The sequence below is a fragment of the Vulpes vulpes genome, chromosome 5 (assembly GCF_048418805.1).
Source record: "Vulpes vulpes isolate BD-2025 chromosome 5, VulVul3, whole genome shotgun sequence".
NCBI lineage: Eukaryota > Metazoa > Chordata > Mammalia > Carnivora > Canidae > Vulpes > Vulpes vulpes.
Genome location: NC_132784.1, coordinates 134,013,827 through 134,029,659, shown reverse-complemented (window position 1 = coordinate 134,029,659; position 15,833 = coordinate 134,013,827). Strand labels below are relative to the sequence as shown.

The 15,833-nt window shown below is 44.3% G+C and overlaps 1 protein-coding gene across 11 annotated transcripts in view; it reads left to right on the top strand.

Annotated features, from left to right (window-relative positions):
- COA1 (cytochrome c oxidase assembly factor 1) overlaps nucleotides 1–11,975 on the top strand; it is a 96,341-nt gene extending 84,366 nt beyond the window's left edge. For all 11 annotated transcript variants that reach the window (XM_072760076.1, XM_072760082.1, XM_072760078.1 and 8 more), the window contains 5 exons: nucleotides 1,699–1,744; nucleotides 3,810–3,909; nucleotides 6,473–6,621; nucleotides 10,620–10,696; nucleotides 11,602–11,975. In XM_072760076.1, the coding sequence (XP_072616177.1) occupies nucleotides 3,825–3,909; nucleotides 6,473–6,621; nucleotides 10,620–10,696; nucleotides 11,602–11,704 (414 nt within the window). In that variant the 5' untranslated portion in view covers nucleotides 1,699–1,744; nucleotides 3,810–3,824 and the 3' untranslated portion in view covers nucleotides 11,705–11,975. The remainder of the gene's footprint in view (nucleotides 1–1,698; nucleotides 1,745–3,809; nucleotides 3,910–6,472; nucleotides 6,622–10,619; nucleotides 10,697–11,601) is intronic.
- Nucleotides 11,976–15,833: the final 3,858 nt, after the last annotated feature.

Here is a 15,833-nt window from a genome sequence, read left to right as displayed (position 1 = left end):
CCCTATGGACAACTCTGGTCCTTGTAGCTGCTTAGACATCCCTTTCTGCTGAGCAGATAGGAAGCTCTGTGTCCGATCTATGGCTATCTCGAAGACCCGTCTAGTGCGTGAGAGTGTAATTTTGTGCACTCTTTACCTTAGCTGCATTAAAGTTATTTTCTCTTTGGCTTCATCGCCTCATTCAGTTTTCTTCTTCTCTTCTAAAATGTGCATCCTTGTTAGACCCATCATCCTTTTTAGAATGAACTCACGTACCAGTTAGCAAACAAATAGTTTAAGAAACTGTCCTTTTGATAGACTCTTCCTGCCTCAGGCTTTGCGCTCTGTCACAGGTCATCATCTAGCTGTTCCTGCTGCATGGCTGCTCCTCCTGTGTGCAGCCCCTCACCTGCGGGTGAATGGTCTTTCTTAGCAGGAACTGCCTCCATTTTCAGACCAATGTCCTGTGACCCTCCCACTCCTCTGTAGTCTGCTGCTGGGCCTTTGCTCTTCACGTCTGCTGATCTGAAACCTGGTTCTCTGATGTCTCTCCAGTCAGTTTCCTTTGTGAAACCTTTGCTCGTCCCTTCCCGGCATAGCCAACCACTTCCTGGATGTCACTTCCTCTCCTGGAGCACATGTGTGGGCGGACTAGGGCCCTTGTGCAAATTAGAAGGAGGCACCCACCCCTTCCGCAAGTTACTTTTTAGAATTTCCAACTTGTTGGAAGACTGTCTTAATAAATAGGAGTCTAAGATGATGTCTAACCTGAAGTGGCACCCTGCTAGGATTGTGCTGTGCTGAACTGCACAGGTGGACGCGATGGCCCTTTTGTGAGTCATCTGTACTCCCCTCAGCACTCTATCTGACCAGAGCTGGCCCTCAGCAACCATTGGCTAAACAAAAGAGTGAAAGTATAAGTATATGCCACATTCTTATTACAAAAAATATCAGGAAAGCCATTTATGATGAGCCCTTTTTGTACTGAACATTATGAATATATTGAATTTAGAGACATTTATTTTTTTACATTTCACTATTTCTGAAATCAGAGATCTTCAAGTCAGTGTATCATGGCAATTAAGAACACAGATCCTGGGCTAGACTGCCAGGGTCTGAATCCCAGTTCCACCACTTAAGACACAGGTCTGTAAATTTGGGCACTCTACTTCACTCGTCTGTGCCTCAGGTTTATCTGTAAAATAGGGATGATAACAGTAGTTCCTACTTCATGAGGTGATTGGAGAATTAAGTGAATTATTTATTGTATGTATAGTGCTTAGAATATAGGTGCCAAGGGCCTCATAATAAGAGATACGTGTTACCTATTATCATTATTATTAAAGTCTATGCAGACACTATTGTTTCTTTTTAACCCCGAGAAACTGTCTTTAATTCATGGTGTACAGCTTCTGTTGATAGCACCTCATTTCGGTGGGCGGCTGGGGACCCGAGGGCTCCTGCCCCTCCCACAGCATTTTTCTGATTGCTGCAAGAGGTCACCATACACACACAGGAATCCAGCAGGCTTCGTCATGTCTTCTTAATATGGCAAAAGAGAAAGTAGGGCAAACCAGGGCCCTTTATAGACAAGGCTTGTTTTGAAATTTAAACCTAACTTCAAGTTGCAAAGCCTGGATTGGTAACAAATCTTGGCTGTCTAAACCTGGAAATCAGGGCTGGGTTTGATTCTAATGTAACACCTTTATCTAATTGCAGAGTCCTCTGATGATTTTCAAGAAAGCTGCGCCGTGAAGTGGCAAAGGTAACGCATGTTCTGGGGGCTGTGTTCCCTATTAGAGCTTGCCAGAATATTCTCAAGTTAGACAGTAGATGTAAGTTGCTCCCTCAATAATTGTGCGGTTTTCCTGGTCTCTGTGTCCACCCGTGACTGTAACTTCACATGAGAGATGGGTAGCTAGTCTCTGTATTGCTTCAGAACACTTTTCTCCTCACACCTCCTGCTGGCCTTAGAAACTACAACCTTGTGTGGAATTCTGTGTGATTCACACTCACTGCTCCACACTCCTGAACTGTCCTTCGCATTAAGCAAGATCTGACTCATGCATTTTTTTGGAACTGCTCTGACCATTTTCATTATGAGACTAAGTGACTTTTCCCAGATCACATTGCTGTAATTAACTTTACATTCCACTTTCATAAGTATCCTTACAAACTACCCGCACCAGCCAAAACTGTCCCAGAAATCCCGGTACATGTATCTTGGGTTTCTCTGAATTGGATAACACTGGATAGAAGTAAATAATACAGGGATGATCTACAGCTTCATGCTCCCTGATTTGATACATTGATGAAATTCCTTTCTATACATAGACCTCAATTTAATGTACTTTTTGTGTAGAACTGGTCAACCTGAACCTTATCTGAGGGTGTGTTCAGTTCTCAGTTCCCAGAAAGAATATCCGCATGAGGAACTTTCTCCAGTAGGCCTTCTTATGGATTCATGTACCTTATCAGAAGTGATAAGCAGACCATGTTGTTGCACTCTGTATTCTAGAAGTTAAAGGAGGAAATGATGAGAATATGGATGCCTTGACTCACAGGTTCAGCTGGTACAGGAGCTAGCATTATGCCCACGTCTCTTGGCACAGCAATGTCTTAGACCCCTTTACGTCACATCAAAGACTTTGTCCTAAATACATAAAATCTAAGATACCGTCTTCAAATGGGGACATAAACACTTTCATCTTTCTCTTCCTATAACCTGGGATTTCCGTCTCTGCCCAAAATCTCATTTCTTTTTTGGAAAAATATCAACGAAGACAGAGGAATTTACCTAAATCTTGCCGGAGGGTGAGGATGCCCCGATGCGGCTTGGGTGGTCAAAGCAAACTGGAAGCCTGAGGAAAGAATCTGACTCATAGGCATTGTGTTGGTTTTTTTTTAATTAGTTGTCAACATTTAGAATTAGACAGTTTCACATAAAAGACCTCTTGAAATACTGGAAGATCCATCTAGACTTGGCTCACAAAGCCATTATGAGCTGGAGGCGGGCTGAAGCTGCCCCTTGGCTGGGCCACGCACTCCTCACTTTTCAGTGTCTTCTCTCATTTATATGACTTGTGTGGTCTTGTGGGCATTTGAATGGTGACCCTGATCTAAGCCAGTGTCCTACTCTGCTTTATGGCCGGGTATCTTACAGCTTAACAGAGTGGCCCAGGCCAGGTGTGAACAGTGGTTAAGTGGCCACTGGGAAGGTAGATAATTGGTGCCTTTGAGGCCTAAGTGCGACCTCAAGCCCCACCCAGGCCTTCGGAGACGGGCGTTGAAGCCAGGGTGGGTGTGGTGTGCTGAATTTGCTGAGCTGGTTCCTCCCCATCTGTTCATTCATCTTGAAAGTCATGATCATGGTTTCCTCATCCAGGGGGTGGGACATTTTTCAAAATATGAAAGAAAGCAACCAGTGACCACTCCGGCCCATTCGTAGCCTCATAAGACCAACTATTGCCACAAAAGGATAAGCTTCCTGTTTACCAGCCGGCCTAAGACAAAGTGGTTGTGCTTCCTGGCCGTGCAGGACTTGGCACACAGGCTGGGTTCTGTCCGAAAAGACAGCGGGGCTGAATGCTTGCTCTGTGCTCAGCCCTCGCCCCCATGGCCTGGGTCCTGGATGTGGGCCACCCTCGGGAGGGCATTTTGCTTTGGCTCCAGAGCCGGCCCGGCTTTCTGAAAGGAAGCAAATAGGGAAGGTGGCCTCGCCTCCATGCTGGCTTCCTCTTTAGTTTTCTTTCCCTGTGTGGCCCGACATAGGCAAAGGCCCTTGGCCTAAACCTGAATTTAACAATAAATCCATGCCTTTTGTTTTCAAGTCTCCAGGAAGCAAAATGCCATTGCCTCTGGGGAGACTGCTCTTTTTTTCCGGTGTGGTGACCAGCGGGAGCTGTACCCTTATATATTACCTTATACAAAGTAAGTATCTAGCAAACCAAGCCACTCGAGGCATGGCTTCCTCCTAGCTGTCTCAGCCCTGCTCCTCCATCAAAGGAAATACTTCAGATGCTTTCAACAGATTAGAGAAAGGAGGAGAGGGCTATTTTTAGAAGCCAGTACACTATTCCCATTGGCTATAGCTTCTTGCTTATCCTATAATCCTAGTTTTTCCTGGAGCTATGAGTGCAAATAAAAGGACCAGGATTCATTTGCATCAGGGGCCTTGCAAAAAGCAAGATGAGCTTTTACTCTAGTGCACACACAAGAGATCCCTTAAGATTTCTGAGATTATATAAAGAAGAGAGGGAAAGGGAATACCAGATGGTTCACAGGTGGGGAAAACTGGCTGATTCTCAAGTGTCGTCAGCCTGTTTGCCCTGCCATTCTCTGCTATTGATTTAGTGGAGGAGGGGACCTCGAGCAAGAGACTTTGGTGAGAGCAGAAAATAAAGGCAGGGTCCAGAATGCAAAATCCTGACAGATGCCGCGTCCAGCCCCACTGCACCCAAATTTGAATTTGTAAAGACAGGCCACAATTACTGTGGACAGCCAAGGCATTTAAGGTCATTTTAATGCTGCTGGTTGCAAAGCAGCAGCAGTTTTTTTTTTTTTTTTTTTTTTTTTCCCAAGACTGACTTTCTTTGAAGATCCTTTATGCCTGTCGAGCTTGGCTTCTCACTCTGACTCTGTGCCATTTTCACTTCCTGCCAGGATGTGAGTATTACCAGCAGACAGGCAATGAGAGCTCAGTGTCCTCTGCATACATTGTTCCCCATCTTCCTTCAGAGTTGGCCCACAGGTCTCAGAGTCTTGAGGTGACCTGAGATGAGCACTGGATAATTCAGACTGGAATAGCTCAGTCTCCTCTCCCCTTTTGCCATGGGGATGGGGGCAGGACACAACACGAATGGGTGCATTTTAGGGGTCGGGAGACTGCCTGCCTTTCCTTCTTAGAAGGCTGGGGTCATCCAGTGGAGACACCCCAGCTGGCACCTGTAGCCACCCTCCTGGGTTGAATCCCAGCTCCAGCTCTGCACTGTGTGGCCCTGTGGGAGGATCTCTCACCTCAGTTATCTGTGCAGTGAGAGATAATATTAGTGCCTGTGCATGAAATTGTTGTAAAATAAAATCTCACAACCTGTGATCTATTGAGCCCTGTGAGACACACGAAATATTGAGAACAGTGTCTAGCCATGAAAATCTGGAGCCAGCCTTCACTGCTCCTCTTCTTATCTTGGCTGGCACCTGTTCATACCTGCAGCATCCCCTACAAGCCCACTCTTGGGATGCAGCCTGAGAGGGGCATTCTCCTTGGTCCCTCCAGGCTCAACGTGTCTTTCTGTCCCAAAATTGAGATCACGCCTATAGGAAGGAAGCTCTTTCTTGTTGTCAAACTGAAAACCCTACTTGGGAAGCCTACTCTTGCTCTTTCCCACGGACAGTTTGTCTATCTTACACCTACCTTCAGGGAGGTACTTCTTTTGGACCAAGAAGTGTACCTGCGACTGAGGACAATTTAAAGGCTTTACCTACATGAAATGTTACCTTAAATCTATAAACATGATTTAAAAAAAAAAAATCTATAAACATGATGGGCAGCCCGGGTGGCTCAGCAGTTTAGCACCACCTTCAGCCCCAGGCGTGATCCTAGAGACCTGGAATTGAGTCCCAAGTCGAGCTCCCTGCATGGAGCCTGCTTCTCCTTCTGCCTGTGTTTCTGTCTCTCTCTCTGTGTGTGTCTCTCATGAATAAACAAATAAAATATTTTTTAAAAAAATCTATAAACATGACAAATTAGCATTTTCAGTTTCTGTTTCTTGGCCCAAGGGTTTTGTTGTTGTTGAAGTTGTGGTCCTTTTTTTTGCCGGTTTATCAGGACCTTCATCTTAGTGGAGGGAGCAGTGTTTAAAAGTTCAGAGTCATAGACTGTGGCCACAGCTCTGCCTTAGGCTAACTGTGTCACTTTGAGCCAGTCATGGAATCATACGACTTTAGAACTAAAAGGAAAACTGGAGAAGCTCCAAGCCAATCCCTTGATGAAGAAATGAGGCAATGAGTGAGGCAGGAAACAGGAGATGGAGAGATTGAGGCACAGGACTATCAAATACCTTGCTCACGTTCATCTACCATATTCCTGCAGATACTTTTTCTAAAATGGACAGCTTAACAGTGGATGGTCCCTAATTTTTCTTTTTTCTTTTTTTTTTTTAATTTCTATTTATTTATGATAGTCACACACACACAGAGAGAGAGAGAGAGAGAGAGAGAGGCAGAGACATAGGCAGAGGGAGAAGCAGGCTCCATGCACTGGGAGCCCGACGTGGGATTCGATCCTGGGTCTCTAGGATCGCGCCCTGGCCCAAAGGCAGGCGCTAAACCGCTGTGCCACCCAGGGATCCCCCTAATTATTTTTCCATACAGAAATTTCACATTTGTTTCTGTTTCCATGCTGTAAGTGAATTGTGTCCTCTGACTTTCTGCAGAGAGTCTACCAAGTTGAAAAAAGAAAAATAAATATACAACAACTGTCTTTCCCCTTTAGAAGCTTTCTCCAAGGCTTCCTATTACCAGCTGGCATTGGAGCAGCTGCACAGCCGCCCTGAAGCCCTGGAAGCCCTGGGCCCTCCTCTCCACATCCACTATCTCCACCTCACTGACAAGTACAACTTTGTGGACATTGCCGATGCCCAGGTAATGTGCTTCCCGTGCAGACTCAGGCTGAGTGCCTATCAAAGTCGAGGAGAGGGCTGCCACCATCTGGGGGGAGTCTAGGAGGAATCTGGAATAAGATTTGATGAGAAAATTCACCGAGTAAAACTGCCCCTAGGTTTTACTGAGCACTTCTGAAGGCTGTATGGGTTAATTTATTCTCCTATATTTTTCTTCCTTTCTGAGGAATTAATGGGGCAGGGAAGGAGGTGTTCTGGCTCAGGTCACCATCTTGACCTGAAGGTTGTAGGGAAGTGAACGTGGTGGTGGAGCCACAGCTTCAGCTTTGAACTTGAAGTACATCCACAGCCAGTCGGTGCTCATTCAAATATGAGCAACTCTGGAAACTGTAGTTTTGCTGCCCGTTTATTTGCATTGCTTCTATGGGAAGCCAGTCCCATTTTCTCAGTTGCATCTGATGTTCTTTTATATAGTTCAGCCAGGAAACTCAACCTGACAACTATGTTTTGAGTTCATGTCAAGTTAAAGGAATGATTCTATGCTGCGTGGGGAATATAGAGATGCAGGCTTTCAAGGACTATAGCTTAAAACTTCCAAGTAAGACAGGGTGAGGCAAGTGCTGTTGTAGTGGCTCCGGAGGGAGCAAGTATTGACCTGGAATATTGTCGTAGAAGAAAGGAATGCCAGGCCCAGGCGCAGCATGCACGTGAAGGCATGCCGCCGTGTTTCCTGCCAGGTGAACTCAGTGGAGATACAGGCTGTGGAGGGAGATGTGGGTAGCTGGGCTGGGCTGGGCTGGGCTGGGCTGCAGGGCCGTGACATCATCATGTGAAGTGTGCACACTTGATTCTGGGGCCAGCAGAAGCCGGAAGGATTTTAAGGATAAGAGCAAGATGACCTAATCTAGTTTTTTTGGGGGGGTTATTGTTGTTTTTATGAATTTTTTAATGGGAATTGTTTCAGTGGGATATTTTTCTTACAAAAGCCATTCAAGCTCAAGTATTATGATAAACGTATTTGATCTGGCTTTAAAAGAAAGCAAATTCAAGCTGATTGATGATATCCAGGGAACAGGTATGGGGAACTGCCTTTAGGAAAGCAGCATCGCCATGCAGATGTGCAGTGGTGAGAGCATGGGCCAGAGCTGTGGCTTGGTTCTGTCAGGAGAGGGTGGGTCAGAGGTGATGCTTTCATGTCCAACCTGGGTGAATGGAAGGGTGGCAGTACCACTAGGCAAGAGGAGGAGCCCAGGAGGAGAAAAGGGAAGGAGTGGACAGGTGCAGAGTGCCAGATGGCCTTCTGTGCACTGTCGTCAAGCCTGTCACAACATGTGGGATGGCTCTTCTGGCTGTTCACTGTGTCTGCAGCACAGAGCACTGGGTCTGCTTTTGATGCTCGGGAAGGCTGCAGGCGCCTTGGCTGAGGGCAGGTTGACACAGCATCAGTTCTCTGCTCTGGTGCTCTGATGAGTGGTTGACACCATCGTGCTTGTGGTAGGGAAGCTTCTCTGGTCAGGTCCAGCTTTTGCTTTGGTCCAGAATAGTGGCACACTGCGAGAGGTGCCGAGAGGGCTTCACCCCCGGCTTCCTGCAGCCCGGGTTTCCGCGATACATGGCAGTGTTGGCTCTGGTGCTGGCTTTGGGCTTCTGCTACGTGGCAGCACCATAGTTCAACAGGGACAAGAGTTCAAGGTCAGCTCTTGCTCTTCAGTTTATGGAGCACGTATGACATTTTCTCAGTGTTCTTTACTCACCTCCTCTACAGTCAGCTGTGTGTAACGACGCATGTATACGACACGTGCTGTCTAATCCCAAAGCCCCCTATTTGTAGTTTATTTTCCCCAGAGGTGAGAAGTGTCAGTTGTTCATGGGGTAGTTGTCATACTGAAGAATTTTTCTTCCCCAGATGTATGTGTGAAATAGCCACCAACTACCAACATTGTGGTTTAGCAAACATTGGCTTTACTCTCTGGCAAGGTCTGGCCAGTGGACAAAGCGGCCTGTACCGACCTCACCCACCTGTGGAGGCGCAGCTGCCGGAAGGCAGTGTCTGCTGCTGGTCACCATCCTACTTGCTTCTGTCCACACACACCCCCACACACATACACACAACTTTCTTGTGTTTTCTCGTAGAATGCAGAGATGCTCAGTCTGGGCTCTGCTGCTTCATTTTATAATCCCAAGAAAAGGGGGGCTCTGTCCCAAAAGTGGAACCTGCAGAACTGTCTTAGCGTGACAGGGGACTACTTCTCCACTCGGGCAAGGGAGCCATCATCCCAAAGCCCGTGTCTTTCTTCTGTAAAGTGTGTTCAAATAAACGAAAGAGGGAGAATAAACACAGATGTTGGGTGTATATACCAAGTACTTCTTTGTCTCGGTGGCAGTTTGGAGCGGCTGAGATAAGCCATCTCTTAGCTCCTGAAAGTACCTTTGTCCATCACCTGCGGCCCAAGAAGTGTGTCCCATCACCTGGGGCCCTGCAGGTGCCTGATAACAGGCTTCCCTACCACCATGTTGTGTCCCTTTCCAAAGGCTCAAACCATCTTTAGTTTTCACCGAGAAATCGAACATTCTACATTCAGTGTGTTTCTAAGTAGGAGTGTTAAGTGGTATGTCCCGGCTTGCTCTGAGGCTCCCAGGCTGATCCCTCGGCTCAGGGCACAGCAGCATCTGGGCAGCGTCCCCCATGTGGTGTGGGCCCAGCCTGCAGTCACTGCGGCTCAAGAACCGGCCAAGAACTCCTTGCCATCTTTCCCAAAGGAGCCTCCACACACTTTTCCTCAAAGCCTGTTCTTTACGGTCCAGATCAGAGTATGTGCCCCCTCAAAATTGCTGGTAATAGCTCCTCCATTTAAACAGTGGACTTTTTTTTCTCTTTTATTATGAAACGTTTTAAACATACAGAAAAGATAAAAGAATTTGTACTGTGGCACCCACATAGCTGCTGCCTGGATTCGATTAGAGTTGATCCTTGAATGACACAGGTTTGAACTGGATGGGCCCACTTAATACACAGATTTTTCAGGACATACTGAAATACTGTAAATGTATTTGCTTTTCCTTATGATTTTAACTTTTTTTTTTCTCTAGCTTGCTTTATTGTAGGAATACAATGTAAAATACATATGACAACCAAGATATGTGTTAATCAACTGTTTACGTTGTCAGTAAGGTTTCTGATCAACAGTAGGCTAGTTGTAGTTAAGTTTTGGGGGAGTCGAAAGTTAGTTGCGATTTTTGACATGTTGTTCAAGGGTCAGCTATAATATTTTGATCTGCTTTATCCCATTATCTGTTGTCCTAGCCATATCTGTCCATGAACACATTATTTTCAAACATCCATACACTTCATTTAAACACATAAGCAACATATCATTAGCCAGAGTTTAATATTTGTTTATTGTTCTTTTCTTTTTTTGAGGTAAAATTTGCATTTAGGGAAAGGTACAAACCTTTCTTTTTGATGAATTTTAATAGACGCATACACCTGTGCAACTCATGCCCCCATCTAGATGTAGGCTGTTCACATCACCTCAGAGTCCCTCATGCTCTCCCCTACTGGTCCTCTCACATCCCTCAGCCCTGCTGGAGACCATCACTTTTCTGATATTTTTTAACCTGTTCTGGAACATGAAATCATGCATTATATATTTTTGGGTAGGGTCTTTCACTTGGTCTATCTCTGATATCCGTGTTGTTGCAAGTATCTGTAGTTTGTTCTTTTCTAGCAGTGGCGTTTTGAGTATCATTGTACTCAGAGCATTGAGTTTGCACATAAGGTCCCTTTGCCTAATAGGAAGACTGCGATTGACCTCACCAAACCACCCCAAGAGGGGCAGGACATTTGGAGGGAGCCAGATGGAAAATCAGGTCAGTTCTGCAGCGAGGCTCAGTTAGAAAACAACCGATTATGTGAATGACTTTTGGACTTCTTAGGGTTTGCTCCGAAAATAGCATTTTTTTCTTCTCTTTAGAGGACAACAATGTATCCAATTGTATCTCACATTTTTTAACCCCCAGTTGAAGATTCCTGTCTCTGGATCCAAGTCAGAGGGCCATCTCTATGTCAGCTCATCCAGAGATGCCCCCTTTCAGAGGTATTGTGGAGGGTGGCTGGGAATGGGGGAGCAGGAAGAGAACTTTCTGATCGCAACAAGCCTGATTGCCGTTTTCATTTGTAGTGAAATGATTGCAGGAATAACAGTTCATTTTTCAAAGCTCGTAAAGTTCCACGGCCTAGATGCCAAGCCAGTGTGTTTGGCTCTTAGCTCATCCAGACATTTTATCCAGTACAATCGCGTGAATTGTGCTGTCCTTATGTTGCTGACTGTGAAGAACTTTACAGTTACAGTGGTCTAGATCTACGGTAATTGATGCTGTGTTGCAGCTTCTAACACTACTGCCTCGGTCATTACAAATGAAGAAAGGCATGGGTTCCTGTTCCAGAATTATTCATCACATTCTTTCTATAAGATCTCCACCCCGTTAATTGGCTTTTCTTGTCTGGTTGCCAGTAGCTACATTCACTCACTTCCCCCTTGGGAAGCCTCTCTCAGAGATGCTTGCTGTTTAGCCAAGATGTGTTTTAATTCCCCAGGACAAAAGGAGCAAGCAGTCCTTAGGCAACCCCCACCTGGCTCCCCCTGGGCTCATTGACCCCTGCGCTTGGGATTAATGAAGGAGCTGGCTGAGTTCCAGCCAGGAATGGAAGGTTGATGTGAATTAGGAAATGGGGAATAAGCCTCTCCTCTCCCCTGGGGCCCCTTCCATTCACCTGTCATTCATTCCTTGTTAAACTTGCCTTAACAGTGATGCTGGTTAGACAATGAGTCCATAATACAAAGTTAAAATATTATGCTAACATAGCTCCAGTGTACAATAGTGTTTAAAATTTTAAGACATTATTCAAAAAATAACTGCTCCCCCCCCCCCCCCACACCGACCATGGATTTGCCTTGCTGTATGTGATTAGAAAGGAGACTATTCTTTTGGTTTCTCTCAGGTGGCACCTTCAGGAGGTCTTCTTAAAGCTCAAGGATGGTCAGCAGATTCCTGTGTTCAGCGGGAACAGCGGGAACAGTGGTCATGAAGTCAAAGAGGAGTAAAGATGATCAGAAAGACTGTTTGCTCCCAGCAGGGCTCTTCCTCCTCACCGCGTGCCCTCCGTGGCTGGGAGCCAGGTTCCCAGTTGCCAGAGGTGATTGTATGTACTGTCATATGGTAATTTTGGTGTAATTTCTAATTTGACCACAACTATTGTGTGGTGGTTTTTGTTTTTTTTAATCAGAAGTGAAAATTTTACTGCAAATTTATAAGAATTTATTTGAAAATTCACTGTCTAAAAGCAAAGTACAGAATAAAAGCGATCCATATTAACGAAGGTGTTTATTGATTTTTGCTAGTTGTCATCTTATTTTTTCTTCCTCCCCCCGCCGTATTTTTCATTTCCATCCATGAGAAGACCGAGACTGACTAGCCCTGAGGAGGTCCTTAAGTGTAACAGTAAGGATGCCCTACCCTGAATTCATGTTGCCTAGTAGCTTGTGAACATTCTCAGTCCCTTCAGAGTATTTTCTTTTGCTTCACTGATGTTTTATTTTATTTCTGTTTTAATCAGGCACCAACTGCCTGCCTGATTGAAGATTTGCAAAATAATTGCTTTAATCCAAACATTTCAGAAGCTTAAAGTATTTCTATGTGTCCATAGCACATGCAAAACTAATTTAGGAATGATAATTTAAAGCTAGCAGGTCCTTATCCTTCTGCTTTGCCAACAACCCCGTATTAGAGACGCACACCTTTAGGTTTAACCTGTTTTATGAGGGAAGAGTATTATGAAGCCAAAGATCTTCCTTCTGAGCACGGGAGCTGATGAAAACCAGAAATCTGATACCTTTGCTTTGAAAAGGCCAGTGTGATTAGGCTTGATATGGTTATAATTGCCCACAATAAAGGACATTCATGAGCTCTTTTCCTACATTCTTAATATTCACTTATTGAGCTTAAACATGCTAGTAGAGCATGAGGCCTTCAACCGGTGGAAGTTATTTCTATTCTGGAGCTTGTTTCTTTAAAAACATAAGCGTTCTTTGAATAGATTAGAGAGGGAAAAGTGAGTCTTTCTCTGAGAGCACTTTTGCCCAATGCTTATTGATAAATATTACAACCTGTATAGTCTTTTAAAGTAAATGGAAACACTGTATGCAGTTTTGTGCTGCTTTATTTTTGAACAATTACATACTGTTTATTGTATATGTGTCAGCTTATCTATTGCTTCATATCTGATTTTCCTCCAACTTTTACTTCCTTTCAATGTTTGTTTGTTTGTTTGTTTGTTTGTTTGTTTGTTTGTTTTTCATGCTGTTGCCAAATCATAGAAAACCAGGGTCCGGGTGGGCCATCTTTTCTTTTTTTTTTTTTTTTGGCCATCTGTTCTTAAAGTAAAAGCAAGTGGCAGTTTTTGTTTGTGTAGAGTTTGAACTAATTAAGAGGCTTTCTAATCCAACTGACAGGAGATAGTATTATATAATGAAAAAGAGCCTTGATTTGTATTTGGAAGTCACCATCCAGGGTACTTTTTCCAGTTTACTTCCATGGATGTGCTTACTACCTTCTTGGATGATTGTGAACAGGCCGGAACTTAGGTCATTACAGTAGACAGACCTTGTTTTTCCTTGCTTTGAGCGTGACAATGATGTGTGTTTGCAGCCCACTACTTCCTGTATATTCAGTAATCACTGTGACTCAGCCATTGACTCCAGTTAACTACCTTGAGGGCATCTTGTAAATGCATTGTCATCAGAGGAAAAGCAACTCTTTCCCCATAAGCAGTCTGAGCAAGTGCCCGCCCCCCGCCCCACATACCCCGTAATAGGACAGGGGCTGGAGAAGGGGCTTCACCAGAATTATAATTCTAAAAACTGTGGAAGAGAGAGCACAGCCAACAAATCAGAAATCACAGCCAACAAATGGAAGTATGACTCCCATGTGCCTTTCCTCACAAGACGTGGCTTGCTCTCTCCCCTGTTAAGTTGCTTACCAGCTGGCATGCTGAGTGGGTGGGGAGGGACCCGAGAGTCACAGAGTATCATGATACTACGCCAAAAGAGTTTCAAGCAGTGGTGCTAAAATGATGTAGAAGAGTGAGATACTGACTAGCAGGAATCTAGGAGTGGTGATCTGATGGGCCTTAAGGTCTAAGATTTCAGGCATGACAGAGTGGGTTGCAAGTGGGAAGAGCAACACAAGAAAAGGCCTCAACAGGAGAAATGTGAGCTATGCCCCAGAAATATGATAGGCAATTCATTCGGGGTATAGGTTAGTTGAAGACGTGGTAAAAGAAAGCCCTAGAAAGGTAAGCTGGCCATAGCATGTGCCAGCGTTAGCATTTTGCACGTGTCGCATGTGCCATACAACAGATGTTTTGGAGTAAGCATATGATTCTATAGTTAATGAAGGTTTAAGAGACCATGATGAATGTGTCATGACAGGGCCAGTAGGACTTTCTACCGTCATTTATTGCATCTTTCTAGAATTGGCTTCCTCCTACCTCTCTTCCCTTCAACTATCCTCCAATCCAGGGACTTTAATACCTGATAAGACAAGGTTTATTACTCCTGGTTTTGGTAACGTTGGCTACAACAAAGATGAAAGTGAAATAAATTACATGTATGTGAAGAAGCCAGAACTTGACAAATTCTGGCCTCTGGTCTCTGGTATAGTGGAAAGGTCAAGGTAATTCAATAGGCAGCAGCTCCAGGTTTTTAAGAAGGCAACTAGCCTTAGGCCACTTGACTGTTTGGTGTTTTCAGTTTGTCTGTCTGAAAAAATATGACTAAATACTTACCAACACTTGCCTTACAAGTGAGGCAGTGTTTATACTGCTTGTTGGGATGCTTGGGCCAAAGCTGCTGGTCCACACAGGAGGCCTGATGACTACAGGGGTCAAGGAGGCGGTGGGAGGATGTTGGGAAAACCTCCAGTCCTCACCCACAGGATTCTCGCCTCCTTAGAAACCTGCTCACAGCCCAGGCTTGTCTTTTGGCCGACTTCAGCAGAGTAGTTCATTTGAGAGTACTGTCAGGATTGTGTTCGGAAAAATTGGGGCATTTACAATCCAGAGTAGGAAAGTGGGAGGTAAAAATATTAAAAACAGGGCTCTCAGACAGGTATGTATCACAGATCACATATGGTATAATATTTTGTTTGCTTTTGTAATTATTTTTTAATTTTTATTTTTTTTACATGTGGTATGGTAAATGCCTTTGCCACCAAATAATAAGCCTTTGAAGCAGAAATTATTTTCCCTCCACCTCATAATACTTAGCTTTTAAATTTAGCTACTGTGTTAGTGTCAGTCACCTTGCAGACTGAATAAGAAAGTAATTTTATACTTCCAAGTTCATTTTATAAGGTGAGAAACTGTAGACAAATCTCTCATGAATGTTCTTGGAAAATTCTGAATTTTAGCAAACCAAACCCAGTGACATATAGTGATATATTGTATTATTTTTCACAAAATACTGTGGTGCCTTGCCTATGGGAAGATTATACATCCCTCCCTTGAACTTAGGGATTATCCTGTGGCTTTTTTGGCCAATGAATTTGTGAATGGGAGGAATATGTAAGACTTCTAACTAGAAGGTTTAAGTGTCAGCCCTTGGTTCACCATGTCTTCTTTTCTCTCTTCCTTAAAATCTGCCCCAGTTCCCCAGTATTGCTCAAACTATTCCGGGGACTTAGGTTCTGGAATGAAGATGATATGTAACCAGAGCTTACAGCTGACCTACAGTGGGACATGTGGCATGAGCAAGAAATAACCATGGTAAGCCTCTGATAAAATCAGGGGCCGTTTTTACATCAGCTTAATCTAGCATATTCTGTTAACAGTGACTCAGATTTATTTCAGGAATCCAAAGTGGTTTGGTATCTAGAAATCCATTGATATAGTTCATCATATTGATAGAGCTAAAGAGGAAAATGATGATACTTTGATACAGAAAGGCATTGACATAGTAAAAACAAATGAGAATTGACATTTCCTTGCCGAAGAGGGGAGTGTGTAGGCAAACACATACTCCCTAAAGCCAGCATTTTACTCCAGTGGAAAGCTACCAGAGGTTTTTCCATTCAAGTCAGAAATAAGGATACACTGTATCTACTATTTTTTTTAAAATTTTATTTATTCATGAAAGACACACAGAGAGAGAGAGAGGCAGAGACACAGGCAGAGGG